Raw genomic sequence first — 18,233 nt, 5'->3', positions numbered from 1 at the left:
GCGTTTCAAGCAATTAATTAGTGTTTTCAGTCATAAAAGAGACATTGAAAACAATTACTATCCCAATTCACAGTATATGAAATGAGCTTATAGCTTCGAAATTGAGGTTTTTTAATGTAAAACCAATTTTCATGATGTAATACTTACCATAACTTTAGTATGCAAATACAGTACCTACACCCATCTTTGTATCCCAACAACAAAAGATTCAAAAGAAAAACAATCCCGCCCTCCCTACGATCCATGAGCCATCACGGCAGGAACGCAGAGTGATCTCCCTTCCTCTAATAACCTTTATGGCGTAAACCCCACAGAGGGGCAGCCAGGCAGATAAGGAAGAGGGGAGGATAGGGTGGGACTCCATAAAGTTATGGTAAGTATTACATCATGAAAATTGGTTTTACATTAAAAAACCTCAATTTCATTTCAGTAATAATTACCATAACTTTAGTATGCGAATTCGTCTTACCGTAGTGGTGACTAGAAGCCAGGCAGCCCCTTCAGCACAACCAAAGTAGTAGGGAGGGAGAACAGAGTGCTAAAGTGAAGGAAGGGACCTCTCTGTGAAAGAGCAGGTGTACCCACATGCCGCCGTACGGAAAGACATGGCCTGGGGCTAACGAGGAGGCCCAGCCACTGACTATGCCACCACCAAAGGTCCCAATGAATACAGGCCTTCTGAGTGGGAAGCTAGGGATCACAGATAAAAATCTGTTAAGGTATCCCTGCCCTGCCAGAATACTGCAGACATGACCTCCTGAAAGGAGGACTCATTGAGAGAAGGGCCCAGGATGAAGCAAGGGCCCTGACCTCGTGAGACCGCGCTTTCACTCTCGCCCGAGCCAGATCATCAAAATGCTCGTAAGCATACTAAATCACCTGGCAAACCCACCTGGAAACCGACTGGGAGGAGATATCTCGTTGCCCCTGTTTAATGGGCAAAACAGACGGGATCGAGAGCCCCGCCCCCCCTGGTTTTATCAAGATAAAACCTAAGAGCCCGACAAGGACAAAGCAACCTATCTCGCTCCTCCGAGCTAGTCACAGCCAGGATCCTGATGGGATCGTGCGAGAACCCCGGAACCTGATTCTTCGCTAAAAACAACTCTATTCATAGCAAAGCCTCTGATTAGGGCAGAAAGAGAGGAGGACTAACCGATCTCCTTCCTGCCATAACAAGCAAGAACTCTGGCAATAGCTGTACGATAGCCAGCAATAGTGCCAGGTGGCAGATAGCGGTACCTAAACAGAGAGATTAGGAATTCCGCAATCAAATGCAGAGGCTTCGAATGAATAAGCTTCCTTGCCGACACACCAATCACAGAAGATCATCCAACGTGACTGGTAGACGGCAGAAGAGGAAGCCCTGATTGATTGCTCAATGCAATCTGACACCTCTTGAGAAAAGCCTGCCTTGGCGTGGCTTCCAGAGATAGCCTCAGCGCGTGAAGGTGGAGGATCTCTGGTCAAGAGTGTGTCGTTCTGGGCCAAGGCTGGCGAAGGAGATTCGGTCTGGTGGGGAGAGCCAAGGGCTCCTCCACCAGAAACGACAAGAGCTCCTGAAACCAAGCTTGCCTCGGCCACAGAGGGGCTCTCAGAAGTAAGGAGCAGTGATGCTCCCAGAACTTCTGTAGAACCCTGCCCACCAGGTTGAAGGGAGGGAATGCATATGCATACGTCCCTTCCTATTCCAGAGAAAGGGCGTCCACAGCCCACGCCTTACGGTCTGGGACCGGGGAGACGAAGGTTAGCAGCTGGTTGTTCAGGGAAGTGGCAAACAGGTCTATAATAGGTCTGTCCCACGCCTGACAATTCCCCTTGAAAATCAAGGGACACAGCTGCCATTCCGTCAACACCGGCTGGTGGCGCCTGGAGAGTGGCCACCAACACACTCAGCCTGCCAGAAAGATGCTTGACCGCTATGGTCAACTGCATGTCCTGGCAGAGAAGATGGATGTGGATGGAGAGGGCACACAGGACATGAGACCTGGTGGCCCCTGTCTCTCCAGATACTCGACAACTGTTGTCGGTAGCCACACTTTGGACTGCAGGATACCCCTAAAGGACTGCAGAGCCAAATGAACAGTCTCATCTCGAGTACACTGATGTGCTTCGAGAGTTATTCGCCAGACCACTCCCCCATCGAGGTAAGCTCACATTCCTGTCATGAACGCGTCCATGAACAGGATCATAGAGGGGATAGGCTTGGTCAGAGGTACCCCGTGGAAAACGTTCTCCTGAATGGTCCACCAGCAAGAGAACTCCCTGACCGACTGGGTAAGCGGGATCCAGGCCTCCTGGATGACGGAACCCAGTCAGACAGGAGGAACATCTGGAGAGGTCCGATGTGAATCCTCCCTAGGGGGACCACATATGCCAAGGAGTTGAGATACCCCAGAAAACTGAGGAACCAATGTACCTGGACAAGCGACCAAGTGATGAAAGTCAGAGCCAGAGCCCTGACCTTCTCAAACTTCTCCAGAGGTGGAAGGGCTAAGCCCCGAACCATGTCAAAATGGTTCCCCAGGAAGAAGAAGTCCTAATATGAAGGAACCTCTGACTTCTCTCTGGAAGGAATGAAGCCGACTCTGAGCAAGAGTTTCAGGACCAGACGAGTGTCCTTCACTAACGATTCCCACACCAAAAGAGGCATGAGGGAGTCGTCGAAATAGATGTGGACGTCTATTCTGCAGGAGTGAAGGAAACACCAGCAGCAACTTGGTGAACACCAAAGGAGCTGTCGTGAGCCCCAAGGGCATCTCTGCCTTGGCAGCATGGTCCCTACTTCCTCCTGGAGCACCCGTGCCCTTTCTGAATCCCCGGGAGGAGGAAAGAAACAAAAACGGCCAGGAGGCGAGGGACGAATCCTGAAGAAGGGGAATACCTAGACCCTCCCTGACCACCGACAAAAGCCCAAGCGTCCTCTGTAATATCCTGCCACTAGGAAAGGAAAGCAGAGAGACGTCCGCCCACAGGGAGTTCCGGATGGGGCAGATCGAGCCCCTGCCAGACCAGAGAATCGTCTACCCACCCGGAGCCTGAGCCTGCAGGAGAAGGACATGAGCCCGGGAAAGGAGAACCACCGTCCACCCGGCCATACCCTTCGCCTTTCGCGGCCAAGAAGCAGAAATAGTCAGGAACCCTTCTTCTTGCCCCCAGGAGGTTTCTTACCCTTCCTACCCTTCCCCTTGTTGCCGTTGAAGTGAGGTTGGGACTTGGGCTGTGCAGAAAACTGAGCAGCCGAAGACTTCGCCTTCTTCTTAGGAGGCACTGACCCCTGCGAGGCACTGGCCTTCTCAGCCTGAAACCTCTTCACCAGAAGTGCTGAGGCGACCGAGTCCTCCTTCATATCCTTCTGAACCCAAGGAAGAGCTCCCCTGAACAGGGTAGAGCCCTAGAAGGGGGCATTCAACAAGCGGAAACGGTAGGGTTACTGGACTGGGCGGAATTTCAGAACTGAAAACTGCCTAGCCAACACGGCATTGACGAGCAGAGAACCTGCAAGGCTGCCGTGTCCTGTATGTCGGCTGTTCTGTCTCGGATAACCGACACTCAGGCAAATCGGATACCCTGTATAGACAAACTGTCAGGAAGTCTATGTATGACAGAACTTGGATGGAGAGGTGCAACATTCTCTCCATCCTGTGGTGCTCTTTGGGATCGAGCACCACCTGGTCCACTGATTTGCCGGGCCAGGCAGCCAGCTGTCTCAACTCCAGCTGTGCTGGTTGAGAGGCCAGCTGCCCATCATGTGTGGCATAGTCGGAAGCTGAAGCCTCCGACAATTCACCAACACTGAGCTGCAGACCGACAAACCCGAGAGCACGGGTAGAGAAGGAGTCCTTCTCTAAAACCGGAGCCCGGGCCGTGGCCAGAACCGAAGACATGATATTGCCTTCTGGCAGAGACCGATCTGAGCGAACGGAAGCCCGAGGAGCCACCAGGGAACCCAGAAGGATGGTGGATTCAGGCGCCGACGATGCTGAGGCGGTGGGCAAACCTCCGCCCTGAGAATCCGGGAGATGTTGGCCCGGAGGACCCGCATCCCAGAAAGCACATGCTGGCAAACCTTTATAGGACCGGCCAACAAGGCCCCCGAAGTAGCAGAACATTGGGGGGATTCCGCACTGCTATAACATCTCCTAGAGGAGAGACCAACCCCTATGGGTTCCACGAGTGAAGACCCATGGGGTAAAAACCCAAACCCCTGAGGGAATGGGAACGGTCCAGCGGGCCGGGAGTGACCCCAGAACTGGCCAAGATGGCCTGCCTGAGTCTGGGGCTGGACATCCTGTCCAAAGGACCAGGATGAACCGCCACTCCCACCAGGTGGAAACCCAGACATGTACAGGCTAAGCCCGTAACTGCTGAGTAACTGTTGGTACCCAAAACCATCCGCAGGTTGGCCTGGGCGACCCAGGAATAAGTGCCCGCAGGCACCCCTACTCCCTGAGCCCGGGGGAAAGGGAGACCGGAAACCGGACTCCTGGCCTGAAGCCCCAAACCCTTGGAGGAAAACCCCCTGGGAAACCCTGCACTGGGAAATCTGGATTGGGACGGAAGTCCCAGAGCCAGAAGCCTGTGAGGGTGGGAAAACAGACCCCGCGCTGACACCAGGATTAGTGAACTCAAGTGTCACTAATCCCCGTAGCCACAGACAATCCTGACAAAAAGTCTGTGGCCCCTGAACCTATACCCGAAGGCACAGTTCCGGAGTCAAAGCGGCCCCCACCAACGACGCCACCTGGCGTGCCGAGGTCCCTGAAGGAATCAGAGACCTCGACCGGAAGTCCCTTTCCGACGGTAACACCGCCGCCTATCGAGAGCTACCGGCCAATTCGACCCTTGACTGCGCCGAGTCAGGGTCGGGCTGCCCCCCCCCCTACTCCAGGACGCACCTGGACAGGGGGAGCCACCCCCTGCTGAAGGGCGGAGCTCGGTGGAACGAGAGCACCCCCAGCAGGAACGCTCTGGTTCAGAACTTCAGGAGGGAGGTCTTAAAAAGCTTACTTCCCTTACCGGAAGAAGAGGACGAATCCCTCTTCCGGCGGAAAGTTAGCTGGAAAGGCATGGGAGCCTAAGCAGCAGACTCCATGTGCAAACAAAGTTCACATAGTGAGGTCTGGCTGTAATGTCGGCAAATGGGACAGGTATCATGGGGTTCCCATTATCTATAGAAATAGGAACATCCATGCGCTGACCCCCGACGTAAACCCGGCACCTTTATCCAGCATCGAAACAATAAAAAATTGTAACAATGAAAACAAGGATAAAAAGTTTTCTAACAATCAAAAAACTACGAACGAGATCATAAAACCTACCGTACGCAGCAAGATTGTACTGCAAAAAAAGAAAACGGTCGTACAAAACGGCCGACAAAGCAGCAAGAAAACAATTTCAACTTCACGAAAATCCGAGTGACGAGACAAGTAGTCACTCACTCGAACACGCGGAGTAAAAACACGGCCGGAAACGAAGTTCTCGAACAATCAAAAAACTACGAACGAGAGCACAAAGCCTATCGTACGCAGCAAGATTGCACTGCATAAATAAAACGGCCGTACAACACGGCTGACAAAGCAGCAAGAAAACAAATTCCAACTTCACGCAAATCCGAGCAACGAGACAAGTAGTCACGCACTCGAATACGTGGAGGAAAAAACGGCCGGAAATACGGTCAAAATAAACAAATGACAATACTTAATTTCACAATATAAGTTGGGAGATGGGTTTATAGACTACTAATAGAGTAACAATATACTCAAACGACAATGGCAGTACGAAGAGAAGGAGTAAGAAAAGCACTTAGCTCAGACACCTCCGCACTCGTCGGCAGCCATAAAGGTAAGAGGAAGGGAGATCACTCTGCGTTCCTGCCGTGATGGCTCATGGATCGTAGGGAGGGCGGGATTGTTTTTCTTTTGAATCTTTTGTTGTTGGGATACAAAGATGGGTGTAGGTACTGTATTTGCATACTAAAGTTATGGTAATTATTACTGAAATGAAAATGCCTTTTCAAGTCTACAGAGTAGTTGAACCCAAGACATCTACCAGGTAGATGAAAGGCCAGTGCCTTACTACTGAGCCACCCAACCACCCAACCTTCTAATGACAACAGTTTTATAGCTTTGATAACTCATATTTGTTCCTGTAAAAATATTTGCATATTTTTTATTTATTTTCGTTTTTTCTTCGAATGATTATGGTATTTAAAAAAAATGATTATACATCAGGGCTCTCGATCTGCCAGATTTTGGGCCGATATTCGGCTCCATTCCCAATGCAAAATCGTATATTTTTTTCCCAATTTAGACCCCAAGTTTTCCCAATTCTAAGGAAAACACATCTGTTTTTCCCAATTCTAAGGGCCCAAGGCCCTAGTCCCAAAATGGGGTGTGAGAGCCATGTACATGTTTTACTTGGAAGACTGACAGAAGGTCTTCTTTATTTCAGATGTTTCTTTATCATTTATTGTATCAGTGTAAGAATATCCTGTATATATCTGTATAATTCCAGGAACTTATCTAGAGTATCAAATGTTAAAAGCTACATATGATATTTTGCTGTTTCAGACTTACTACTATGCAGCACTGAATGAATCTGAGTATTCCTTTGCCTACAGTTTGGCTGACACTGACATGGTATGTGTATAGTATTTCTGATATTTTTTCAGTTTTTCTGGACAATGTGATACCTAAGAGTTTTTAAACATGTTCTTCTTCCTATCTGTCCTTTTTGTCTGTCTGTTTTTCCTTTGTGAATCTTGAGGATTGATCAGACTTTCCAGAAACTTTTACAGCAAATTTACCACTTTAAGTTCCTCCTGTCAGTTCCATGTTTGTCAAGCTCTTCCTGTATTCAATGAAGCTGGTTTACTTTTCACTTTACTGTCTTTTGTCCCTCAAATAATCCATATGTTTACATTCTGTAAGAAAACAAATATTACATATTCAAAGTTGGAAGAGGTACATTTCTTACATCAAAATTTCAAATTGTTATTTTGTGATTGCCCAACAGGTGTTTAGAAGATCTCAGGAGCCAACAGATAGATCGAAATATACCATTAGTATTTTCAATCTCCTAAAGGAATATAGAGGTAACAAGTCTAGGGAGAAGTTACCCGGCATGGCTGAGTTTATTGAGATCAAGGAAAATGAGGAGAAGTAAGTCCTTTGATATATTGTTTACGTTTTTCTCCAGTTCTTTTCAACATATAATACATAATAATACAAATTATCAGCAACAGTACAATGAAGAATGAAATTTATTTACATATTTAATGCACTATAGATACACATGTATTAATTATATGTTCCCACACATTTGGAACATGTGGCCACCACTGCCTCACCGATACAGAATTACTGGGAACCACTTAGTTGGCAACTATGCCGGCATTTCTTGCCTGGCACGCCTAGCGGGCCTTGGCATACTCTGCACTGCCCCAATACCCCTGCTGTACCCTCGTCACCAGATTCCTTGTTATGCTGGCAATTCTAACTAGCAAGTGTAGATAAGGTAAATTACCTTGTCAACCACTTACGAGTACAGCACAATGAAGGAAAAGGATTGTCAGCTAATGACAGCTAGTCTTATATATAGATGTGAACATAACCTGGATAACATGGACGTTGATATAATTATCAACAGAAAATATAAGTGAAGGGAGTAATACCAAGATGAATTCACACGATAAAACTACTCATTACCTGTACACTAAATATAGCATATTGAACATGCTATTAATACATAAATAGGTAGTATACGAGGTACATTACACTGTGTTGTAATTTTTCTAGATCTCTAGTTTATAGTTATTTTTTAATGATGTACACGTTTATCGTTGGATTATGATAGGAATGTTGAAGTTTTCTACAAAAATGACAATGGACTAAATTCAATAAAGTTGCTACTCAAATTATATTCATCAATCGGGTAGGTTTATTTTAATGATGTACATGTTTATATTAGGAACAATTAATAAATTAATCAATTTTTAGAAAGACTTGGTATATTTGTTGTAAACTTTAAGTCTACCCAACCTCAGTGAAATATAGATCACTGTTATCGATGTTTTGTATATTGGTGTGATGCTCCCCAATATGAATCTTCATATGAATTTCAATTGTTAGACTGATATATCATATGGACTGAAAATTATTACATGCAGCTATGTCTGAATTATTATACAAAATGTGTGAACTTTCATGATTAATAAAAATATTGAAGCATATCATCTGTTTATAATCAATATTTCAAATAAGAAGTTATTCTTCTCATTTTTATGTTATGGCGTGGTGTCTGTTGTCTGTCTGCCATCTGCCCTCCATCATTTCTCATTTCTTTACCAAAAATTGCTACAAGCCATAAATGACTTAAGAGATTTTGACCAAATTTAGTCTGAAGCATCCTTGGGTGAAGGTGAATCAATTTGGTATACACATTAGGTCTTGGCCTTCTGGGATAGGAGGGGCAGGGCCTAACAGAGGAAATTCCTTAAAATCCTTCTTTTTCTGTAGAAATATCAGGATTCTGTCCCAGTTTAGTCTGAGGCATACTTAGGAGAAGCGGAATCAGTTTTGTATAAATGGTGAATCTTGTCCTCAGGTTGGGGCTGATTAGTGGAAACGGAGAAAATTCTTTAATTTCCTTCATTTGTGTAAGTGCCTTGATTCCATCCTGATTTAGTCTGAAGCATACCTAGTTCAAACCTAATATTTTGTAACAATCTGGATCAGACATCAGAGAGGTGGAGCCCAAGAGAGGAAATGTAAGTTTTTAAAAATCTTTTTTCCGTACAAGGTTATTGCCCAAGTTTGGTCTAAAGCAATTTTTTATGAATAGTGAATCTGACTTGTTTGACCACAAGGCTGGGACCCAATAGGGAAATTATTGTCTTATTTGAAATTCTTTGTCAAATAACTGAAAAGCAGAATTAACCAGGTGAGTGATGCAGGCCCATTGGGCCTCTTTTGTGTTATTTTGTCTTTTTGTTTGTACATGTTTGACTTTAAATTTGACCTTTGGGTGTACATTTTCGAAACATGTATCATTTAATGTTTAGGTACCCAGGACTGCGAATCTCCTATAAGTTTTCCACGATTTTCCTGCCGGCAAAGGCTTACTGTGACCCAATATCGTACTTATATGATGATAACCTGGAACAGAAGACTATCGACGCTCATGTGTGGATCAACAGTATGAAGCCAGACAATAAGAGCTGTAGTGAATCAAAGGGAAAATTTAACAAGGGCATTCGGTTAGTTACTTAGATTTATGCCAAAATATTGAATGAAATTATTCCCCAATTAAGTTAATATACTTTCTTAATGATTTCATTTCTTTCCTTTATATAAAAATAAGTTAACTTCACAACATCTTCTTAATGCCAGAATGAGCTTTAATCTTTAACCCTAGGTTTTATTGCCAAGGGCAAGGTTAAGGTCTAGGTTGAATCGTATGTGTAATGTGCAAGGTAGCCCAAAACATTTTTACCATATTTATCTGCATATAAGCCTCTGATCATAAGTAAACCCCTTTTACATTTTTTCAGAGATATCAATTTTGAAATAGTTGGCTAAATGTAGTTTACATATAAGCCCTCCTTGAGCTTCAACATTTAAATTGAACACCAGAGGAAGGGCTTATTTAGGGATAATTATGGTAATTGTAAAGTGTATCTAAGATATGTAGCATGTAGCAGCAAAAATATCTTCATTGTATTTTAGGGCTGATGTCCTCATAACACAGCCAATTGAGGAAATCTGGAAAAACAGATCCTTTGAATCTTTGGACCAGGTGAAATGGACCAACATTGGTCTAAGAAGTGGTGTGTTTCGAACCTACCCAGGACATAGGTCAACCAGGGGCTATGATCCTACCAAGTAAGTGTAATTAGGTGTTTAAATATCCTGGATGGTATTGATGTTTTATATTCCTCTGAATGGAGTGTAGAGTTTTCAGGTTATAGGGGATACAACAATCAGATTTCTTTTTAACTTTTTCAATTATTTTTTAATGAATGGATAAAATTACCAGAGTAAATGCATATGGTATTGCTATCAGAATAAGTCTAAAACACTCAGTAGGATTATTTCTGAAATTTTTCCTGAGTCTTTTTGTTGTTTGACAATGGATATATATTTATTATCTTTGAAAAAAATAGAAACACTGAAACTGGTTTTAATACAGTACAGACTTCTGGAATTATTTAACAGACAAGGGGATACCAGTGGAGTTGAAGGTTTATCTCTAAACATGTTAATTTCTTAGAAACTGTGAAAAACACAGATTAGATCTAGGAATAAGTTGCAACCTGTGTGTGTGTTTGATTGGAGCTAGAGGTAGACATCCCATTGGCTAACAAATCAAACAATCCATTCATGGACTTGGTACTATTCAGTTTAATTTAGTAGTGAAGCTTGTTACCTCAGAAAATATTATCTTTTTGGAATTTTGATCCAATTGTTTATTGTTGAGTGGATTGCAGATAATGTGTTTGTTGCATGAGTCGTGAGGTCAGTCTTTTTGAACAGTTAATTCATTGTTTTCATTCAAACCACCATTAATTTATCATAACCCATGAATTCAAATTAAACTCAATTTCAAATTAGTATTAACAGTATTTAACAACATGTTTTTGCGCTTCAGCTCCAATTCTTGCTTGCTCCCATTAACTGAACACGTTTCAGATTGTCCAGTTCACTAACAGGGCTATAATATCTCAGAAAAGTATGGATGAAAAATTTCATCCTCTCAACAATTACTCTGTTCACAGTTCAGAGTTTGCATTCATAAGCATTACACGTTATGTATTTGAAATAATTAAAAATGTAAAATTTCTGTGGAATATCTTGACCAAGTTATTTATTTGTTATGTCTTAGTGTTGTCAATTATAGACACAGATAGGTTCAGGTTTATCAGTTCAGTCATACACATCATGTATGTTGCTTATGAAAGGTCAACACAAATCTGCCTCCAAAACATTGTAACTCACAAAGGCACTTGAATCATTTACTCTTGTAGTCTCATCAAAGTATTTTCTAATCTACAAAACTGCTAGCTCTTAGATAATTTAGGAGTCTGTTTTCTTCTTTCTTCTTTTCTGGAAGGAATTGCTTAAGAGTCTTCTCTGCCAGCTCTGAATTCACTATTAAAAGTATTTTTATAACTTGCTTCTAGCATTGCTCTAGAATCTTTCAAGAGTGTTGTCTGACTTCTATTGAATTGCCGAGAAGGACAGCTTGCAAGTTTGATTTTTGGTTCATTTTAGCGTTAAAATAAGTGTTTGAGTGGGAAGTCTCTGATAATTGCCAAATATCATAATATCTGGTATGTTTTACTATATGCCCAATGCATATGATTTCCAGTGAACAGGTAAATAGCATCCTTGTTTGATATGATTTAATTTGTTATTTACTTCAGCGTATTAGGGGTTACCCTAGTTATCTACCATGATAGTAGTGGACACCTGAGCTATTAAAAAAATCACAAGTTATCTTCCTTCATACACTGAGTTGATGATAAGAGTCCTAAGATGACTAGAATATTGAAACGATTGAAATACATGTCAATCTCAGAACTTTTCTGCTGTATTGGAAACTAGCAAGCAATACACTTGGCATCATGCATCAATAGGCTTGACATCTTGCACCAATAGGCTTGGCATCTTGCATCAATAGGCTTGACATCATACACCAATAGGTTTGACATCACACACCAATAGGCTTTACATCATGCGTCAATAGGCTTGGCATCTTGCATCAATAGGCTAGACATCATGCGTCAATAGGCTTGACATCATACACCAATAGGTTAGACATCATGCGTCAATAGGCTTGACATCATACACCAATAGGCTAGACATCATGCGTCAATAGGCTTGACATCATTCACCAATAGGCTTGACATCATGCACCAATAGGCTTGACATCTTGCATCAATAGGCTTGACATCATGCATTAATTATCTTGCTAAATCAACAAACTGGGTAAAATTTGAATGACAAAGCTTAAATGTAATATATGATGTCAAAATGATTGTGTCAAACATTTCCAAGAATTCATTAATATCCACAATTTTATTTTCTTTAAATTCAAAAACATGTTAAAAAGTAATAAGAAAAGGACAAAGATTCAGTTATCAATATTCATGATCAGCTTTCAAATATTTCAGACGACCTTGGTACAAGCGAACTAGCAGCGCTCCCTGGAAGACATCAATATCAACACCATACATGGATGCTGCAGGTGTGGGGAAGATCAACACCATCTCCCAGGCAGTGTTTGAGGGCATGACCCCTCGCACACAAGAGGAGTGTCTAACAATATCTACTACTGGACCGTGGCCAGGTGGCTGCAAGTGTAATGTTAATGAAAATTGTATCAGCAGTAAGTTTTCATTATTTTTCTAATTACTCATCATTATACTTAAATTATGAGATAGCATCTAAACACAATCATATGTCTTAAATAATAATACAAACTGGTACAGAAATTTCAATCTAAGTTCTTTGTATTTGTTCTTCAATATGGGGACAGTTTTTACAAATGAAGAAAGAGAAATTAGAAGGCTTATCAGAATTTGAAATTGGTAAAATGTCTTAGGAAATTTTTTATTTTACAAAGTAACAAATGTTTTTGTTAATGACCTTGACATTTCTGGAGAATGTTACATTAATTATCTTGATATTTGTGGAGAATTTTACATTAATGACCTTGACATTTCAGGAGAATGTTGCATTAATGACCTTGACATTTCAGGAGATTGTTACATTAATGGCTTTGATATTTCTGGGGAATGTTACATTAATGACCTTGACATTTTAAGTGAATGTTACATTAATGACTTTGATATTTCCGTGGAATGTTACATTAATGACCTTGATATTTGTGGAGAATGTTACATTAATGACCTTGACATTTCTGGAGAATGTTACTTTAATGACCTTGACATGTCAGGAAAATGTTACATTAATGACCTTGACATTTTAAGTGAATGTTACATTAATGACCTTGACATTTTAAGTGAATGTTGATACTTCTGGGTAATGTTACATTAATGACCTTGACATTTTAGGTGAATGTTACATTAATGACCTTGACATTTTAGGTGAATGTTACATTAGTGACCTTGACATTTTAGGTGAATGTTACATTAATGACCTTGACATTTTAAGTGAATGTTACATTAATGACCTTGACATTTCAGGAGAATGTTACATCAGTAAGGCACCAGGTCCTAACAGTGACCAACGTAGATGTGCGACAGAGCGTGTAGAGGGAGTGACAGGACTGGACATCCTGTATGATGACTTCCATGAGAAAACCATGGGAAGCATGCAGGCCAGTGACTTTCGCCGCTCTTGTGGTCAGAACTACACCTGTCCTGACCACGAACCAGGTTGTCTTACCAGGTAATCAAATCTAATTTATGAAGTTGTGAAATATTAAAGAAATATCAATTTTTAACATTTCATTTTTTTCACAATCCAGGTTGTCTTACCAGGTAATCACATGTGATAGATGTGAAGTTGTGAAGTATCAGTTTTTATCATTTCATTTTTTTTCTATCAAATATCATTAGAGGTGGAAAAAATCATTCTTAAATTTAGAAAGTTGATTTAACATAAATTGACCCTTCTGTAAGGTCACTCTTTTCACAGCTCGGTCATCGGTTTCTTTTTACATAACATTTTATATCCCATAAAATATGAAAGGACGGACTAACTTAACAGCTAGAGCTTACATGCAGGGCCCCAAAAGGGGAAGGAAGACAATATTTTGCTTCAATACACTACTCTTCTTTAATGCTTTTTCTTTAAAACGCTTCTCCTTCCTGGGTAAATTTCAATAAAATTTGCTCTGAAATATCATTAAGTGTTTTGGAATCGTTACTGAAATTCGAAAACAAAGAGGTAAATTTTCACCTTGTGGCCAGAACACTGGGCCCCAAGTGGGAAAGATAAATATTTGGATTTCAACCATGTTGGGTCTGGAACATTATTAGGGAGTGGCAATGATATCAGATATGTATGATGTGATTCTGAGTGTCCTGATTAACTCTTACTTTTTGGTTTTGTCCAAAATTCAACTTCACTCATCTTCAACAAATATTCATTTGTACATCTGCGAAAAATATTTAGAGTTCATGGAATAAAAGAAACAAAAGATATGTGCTCAGTCAAAGCTTCAACATGGTATTCAACAAGGTTGCCAATTTGTAACTGTTTTTCAAGAACAATACATACTACTTATGTCTTTCTGATTCTTTCTAGAAATGTTCAAGATTTTAATTCATCAGATTTCTACACAACCATCGGCAAATTGCGGGCTGTTCAAATTGCCTTTTCTGTGATCAGATTGTCCATCAAGTAATAGTCATATAAACATTTAGGGCTCTGGTCCTCATTTGATAGAAATCATGAAATAATTTCGAAAATCTTTTTTCCTGGCAGATGTTACCTGTTTGACAGTGATGCATTTCTGGTGATGGATCCAGAGTTTATGATAGCCAGTGATCTGGAGGAAAACAAGTATGTCCGAGTCCAGTTGGGCACAAAAGAAGGGGAGGTAATGAAGGACCTCATATACAAACACAAGTTTTTTATCAGAAAGGAAGACACAGACTTTCAGGGATCCTGTCGCATAACACCTGAAGCTCCTAAGGTAATATCAAGCTATTGAAATAGAAGTTACTTCATAGCATCAAAACATTACCTGTTAAAAGATTCTTGTTTATGCATTTCTGAGATATCAAAAATATGTTAAATTACGAAGCAAATATTGCCTGTTTGTAAAAGAACAACAATCTGAACAACTATATTTTGATATATTTTTTGGCTTTGAGTGAAGAGTTAGTATAAGAAATTGAGAGAGCTATTTGCTAAAATTAATTTTCAATCATTGATATTTTGTGTTATAGGTTACATTAGAAGGCATTCCGAAAAATCCTGAAGAAAAAGATGCCTATACTAAAGAGAAAGGTCAGATTCCTAAATTCAACAGTGAGTTTGGCTGTATACAAGACTTAGTGGGCTTCAAGGCCAATGACACAGCACTGGGTAAGTCAATTCTGATTACTATGGGAAGGAATATTGGTGATTCATTGCCTCGGAACTTGGTACACTAGATACACTTCATAACATGCAGTTGTCACTCACTCAGGTTCAGTGGTAAATTTCTTGGGCAGAGGTAAACACTCTATCACTGGACAAAATGAACATGTTGACTTGCAAAGACTAGTAAAGTGATATACACTCTCTAATTCTTCATAAATGAAAAATATGGTGTTAAGTTACTAGTATGATTATAACTTTTTGTTGCAGGACCAAGCGGAATGTTGACAGGGAATGTGTCTGGTCCCTGTATGTCCGGTTTCTATTACGTTATAGCCTTACCCAAAACCAACCTGTATCTCCTTGTTATAGAGAACTGGAATGCCTACAAAGCCACTCTTTTCTACAACTTCAACTGTAAAATAACTAGAAGGTAATATTTACTATCATTCGGAGATAAACGATCGAGATAGTTTTCTAAGCCTGCTAAAACTTTGATTGGATGTATTATGCTATTGTGTTGTACGTCCTTTGTAAACTTTTATCTTGTCCAGAGATCACCTTGTTTTCAACTGATCTCCTTAAAACTTGGAAGGCTTAATTGTCATGACATAAAATTGGGGTTTTCCTGAACAACAGTTACAAGTATATTCGATAGTATTTGGAAGAGTTACTGCCCCTTGTTTGCTTCAATCTTGTACAGATTTTTTTTTACATTATTTTCAACATATCTCTTTCAAATTTGGTAGGCTTTCGGACAATGGCATGAAATTGAAGTTGATATTTTAGAAGGAAAGCCAGTATAAAGCCTTACTTTTCTTGCTAAAATATCTTTATTTGCTTTGTTTTATGCAGGAAACTTCATCTGTTAAGTTTGTGTACATCATTCTTGTGGAATTGAAATATATAGACTGGCACAAGTACCATGTACAAGTCGTTAATTTATACATTGAAAACTTCTGATATGTATTTTTATTTTTCTCTACAGTATTGTGAACTCTGGTGCATACAGGATAATTAACGGAACATGTGCTCATGAAGACAAGTCCACTAGTACCTTAGCCCAGCAGGGGCTTTGTCCATCCACCCGCGACCTTGTGCTACCCTGTAAATTTACATCGAGAGCGTGTTCCATTTCACAGACTCACCTAGTCATTACTATTATGATGGTGCTGGCCAGATTACAGGCTTCACTCTGTAGATAATACTCACTGTACAGGAAACCACACAACAATAATATGTCACGTGTGATGTGTGGAAGGATGACAGTTCAACCACTTCTGTTACAGTGGGAGGTCTATATTAGGTAGTGAAACTTTCACAGATCATTGCTGTATTTAAATAAGGATTGTGCTGCACTCTACAGTAAACCAAATATTGAAATCTCCAAGAACCTACTGTACCTAACCTGCTGAGTACCAGTACCTACTCTGTATCACTTAGGATCTATGTAATCTCAATCTTACAGCCGAAAAGGCTGCAATAGAGGAAGTAAAAGCGTTCTGTCTTATTGATTACCTTTTCAGTTTTCTCAAGTACCTTTTTGGTTCTTAGTTATTATATAACTCTGAGTGTATACTGAGTCCTACTGAGCATCTTCGCGATCCATTTGAGTACAACATACTTTGTCCTATTGAGAATCTGCATTGCCTCATTGAGAACCTTCTCCATCCTACAGAGTATTAGCTGTAATCCTCTGGCCGGGTACCTAAACAGTCCAGTGGAGTTCACACTCAATATTCATCAGCCTGAAAAGCAGATGTAGAGTATGTCTACCATGTAACTCTTACGCAAGGCCTGTCATTATACAGGAACATAGTCTTAAATGTTTAAAAAGCAATAGAAACTGTGGATCTTGGTGTGAGATTTGACAGTATAATCATAATGGTGATATTTATCATCAGCAGGTCTTCATGCAATCATTGTTTGTGTTACATGACTCCTATGTCATGTGATCTATAATGTCATATGGCTTATTACTTAACATATCACATGATCTCATGTGTTCCATTATCCATTTATTACTGTCAAGTGACTGTTAGGTGTCACATATGACCAAAATGTCTGTCAAATGACACATGATATACATGTGACTTGTCATGTCACATTACCCACCATATCTTGGGTAACATGACATGCACTTTATATGTATACAGTATATTTCACAGTATATATATCACATGATACACCATTGATTCATGTTTTGTGGTCATGTATGGTATATGCAACTTGTAGTAAAGCATAATACATTGTTTCTTTCTTGCTTTTTCTGTAAGGAAAACACTGGTACATTTACTCTGATGTAGATAAGTCATTGTATTCCTGTAAGCAGCTTACAGTGAAGGACATTCTTTTTTACAGCCTTTATTGGGTTTTATAATTTGATCTTTCTCAAAAAACCCTAACTTGCAATTTATTAAGAGTAAAGATTTTCATTCCTAAATTCTTACACTTTCATTATTTGGTTCAGGATTGATTCCTGATGGATTTGTGTGGAAATAAAAATAAATCCATTAATCCAAAGGCCAAACCAAATTCACAGCATTAAACTAAACTAAAATACAATATAGAAAACAAATATCATCAGACTCCTAGCTAGTCATGTTTGAGTGGTAAATTAAATAAAATTGATTGAATTTTAAAGGTTCTGAAACATTTAAAAGAAAAAACCGGATTGAATTATTTTATGTACTTTTTATTATATTCAGCCATCATTGAGCAAGGTACTTTCAGTTACAATATGTTATTTACTGTATAAAATGTCCATACCAAGATACACTTACACAACTTAAACAAGGTACCAGTTATATTTTATAGCATTGGATTGAATTCTGCTAAATGGTGTGCTACTTTTGAGAAAATACAGAAAGAATATGAATTAAAACATAAGTGAACCAGTGATACAGGATTTAAGAATGTGTCTTGGCAAGTTTTCACATGTATACACTTGGGTGATAGTTAATGCACTTCTCAATTGGTTGTGTAAATGTAATGATAGTGATAATGTTTCCTCACATTCCATTTTTTTTAATGAATAAATCATTTTATCAATTTTTGTCACACATATAAAGACAGTTATATGAAAAAACCTTCATTTTCAAACATTCTTTGTATTTCTGTCTTTTGATAAAAGTTTTATATTGGTCCTCAAAGTTATCGACAATGTGGAAATGAGTA

General features: G+C 40.2%; 1 protein-coding gene across 1 annotated transcript in view; it reads left to right on the top strand.

The window, feature by feature from the left end:
* Positions 1–16,610, top strand: part of LOC132562650 (voltage-dependent calcium channel subunit alpha-2/delta-2-like) — a 50,493-nt gene extending 33,883 nt beyond the window's left edge. The window contains exons 14-24 of the mRNA XM_060227405.1: positions 6,573–6,641; positions 7,018–7,163; positions 9,065–9,259; positions 9,729–9,884; positions 12,176–12,390; positions 13,211–13,415; positions 14,457–14,667; positions 14,924–15,062; positions 15,327–15,489; positions 16,045–16,163; positions 16,525–16,610. Of these exons, the coding sequence (XP_060083388.1) occupies positions 6,573–6,641; positions 7,018–7,163; positions 9,065–9,259; positions 9,729–9,884; positions 12,176–12,390; positions 13,211–13,415; positions 14,457–14,667; positions 14,924–15,062; positions 15,327–15,489; positions 16,045–16,163; positions 16,525–16,610 (1,704 nt within the window). The remainder of the gene's footprint in view (positions 1–6,572; positions 6,642–7,017; positions 7,164–9,064; positions 9,260–9,728; positions 9,885–12,175; positions 12,391–13,210; positions 13,416–14,456; positions 14,668–14,923; positions 15,063–15,326; positions 15,490–16,044; positions 16,164–16,524) is intronic.
* Positions 16,611–18,233: the final 1,623 nt, after the last annotated feature.

This window comes from Ylistrum balloti, unplaced genomic scaffold (genome assembly GCF_031769215.1).
Source record: "Ylistrum balloti isolate Yb309-2 unplaced genomic scaffold, AGI_CSIRO_Ybal_v1 Utg371472, whole genome shotgun sequence".
Lineage (NCBI taxonomy): Eukaryota > Metazoa > Mollusca > Bivalvia > Pectinida > Pectinidae > Ylistrum > Ylistrum balloti.
This window is presented reverse-complemented; position numbering and strand designations above follow the sequence as displayed.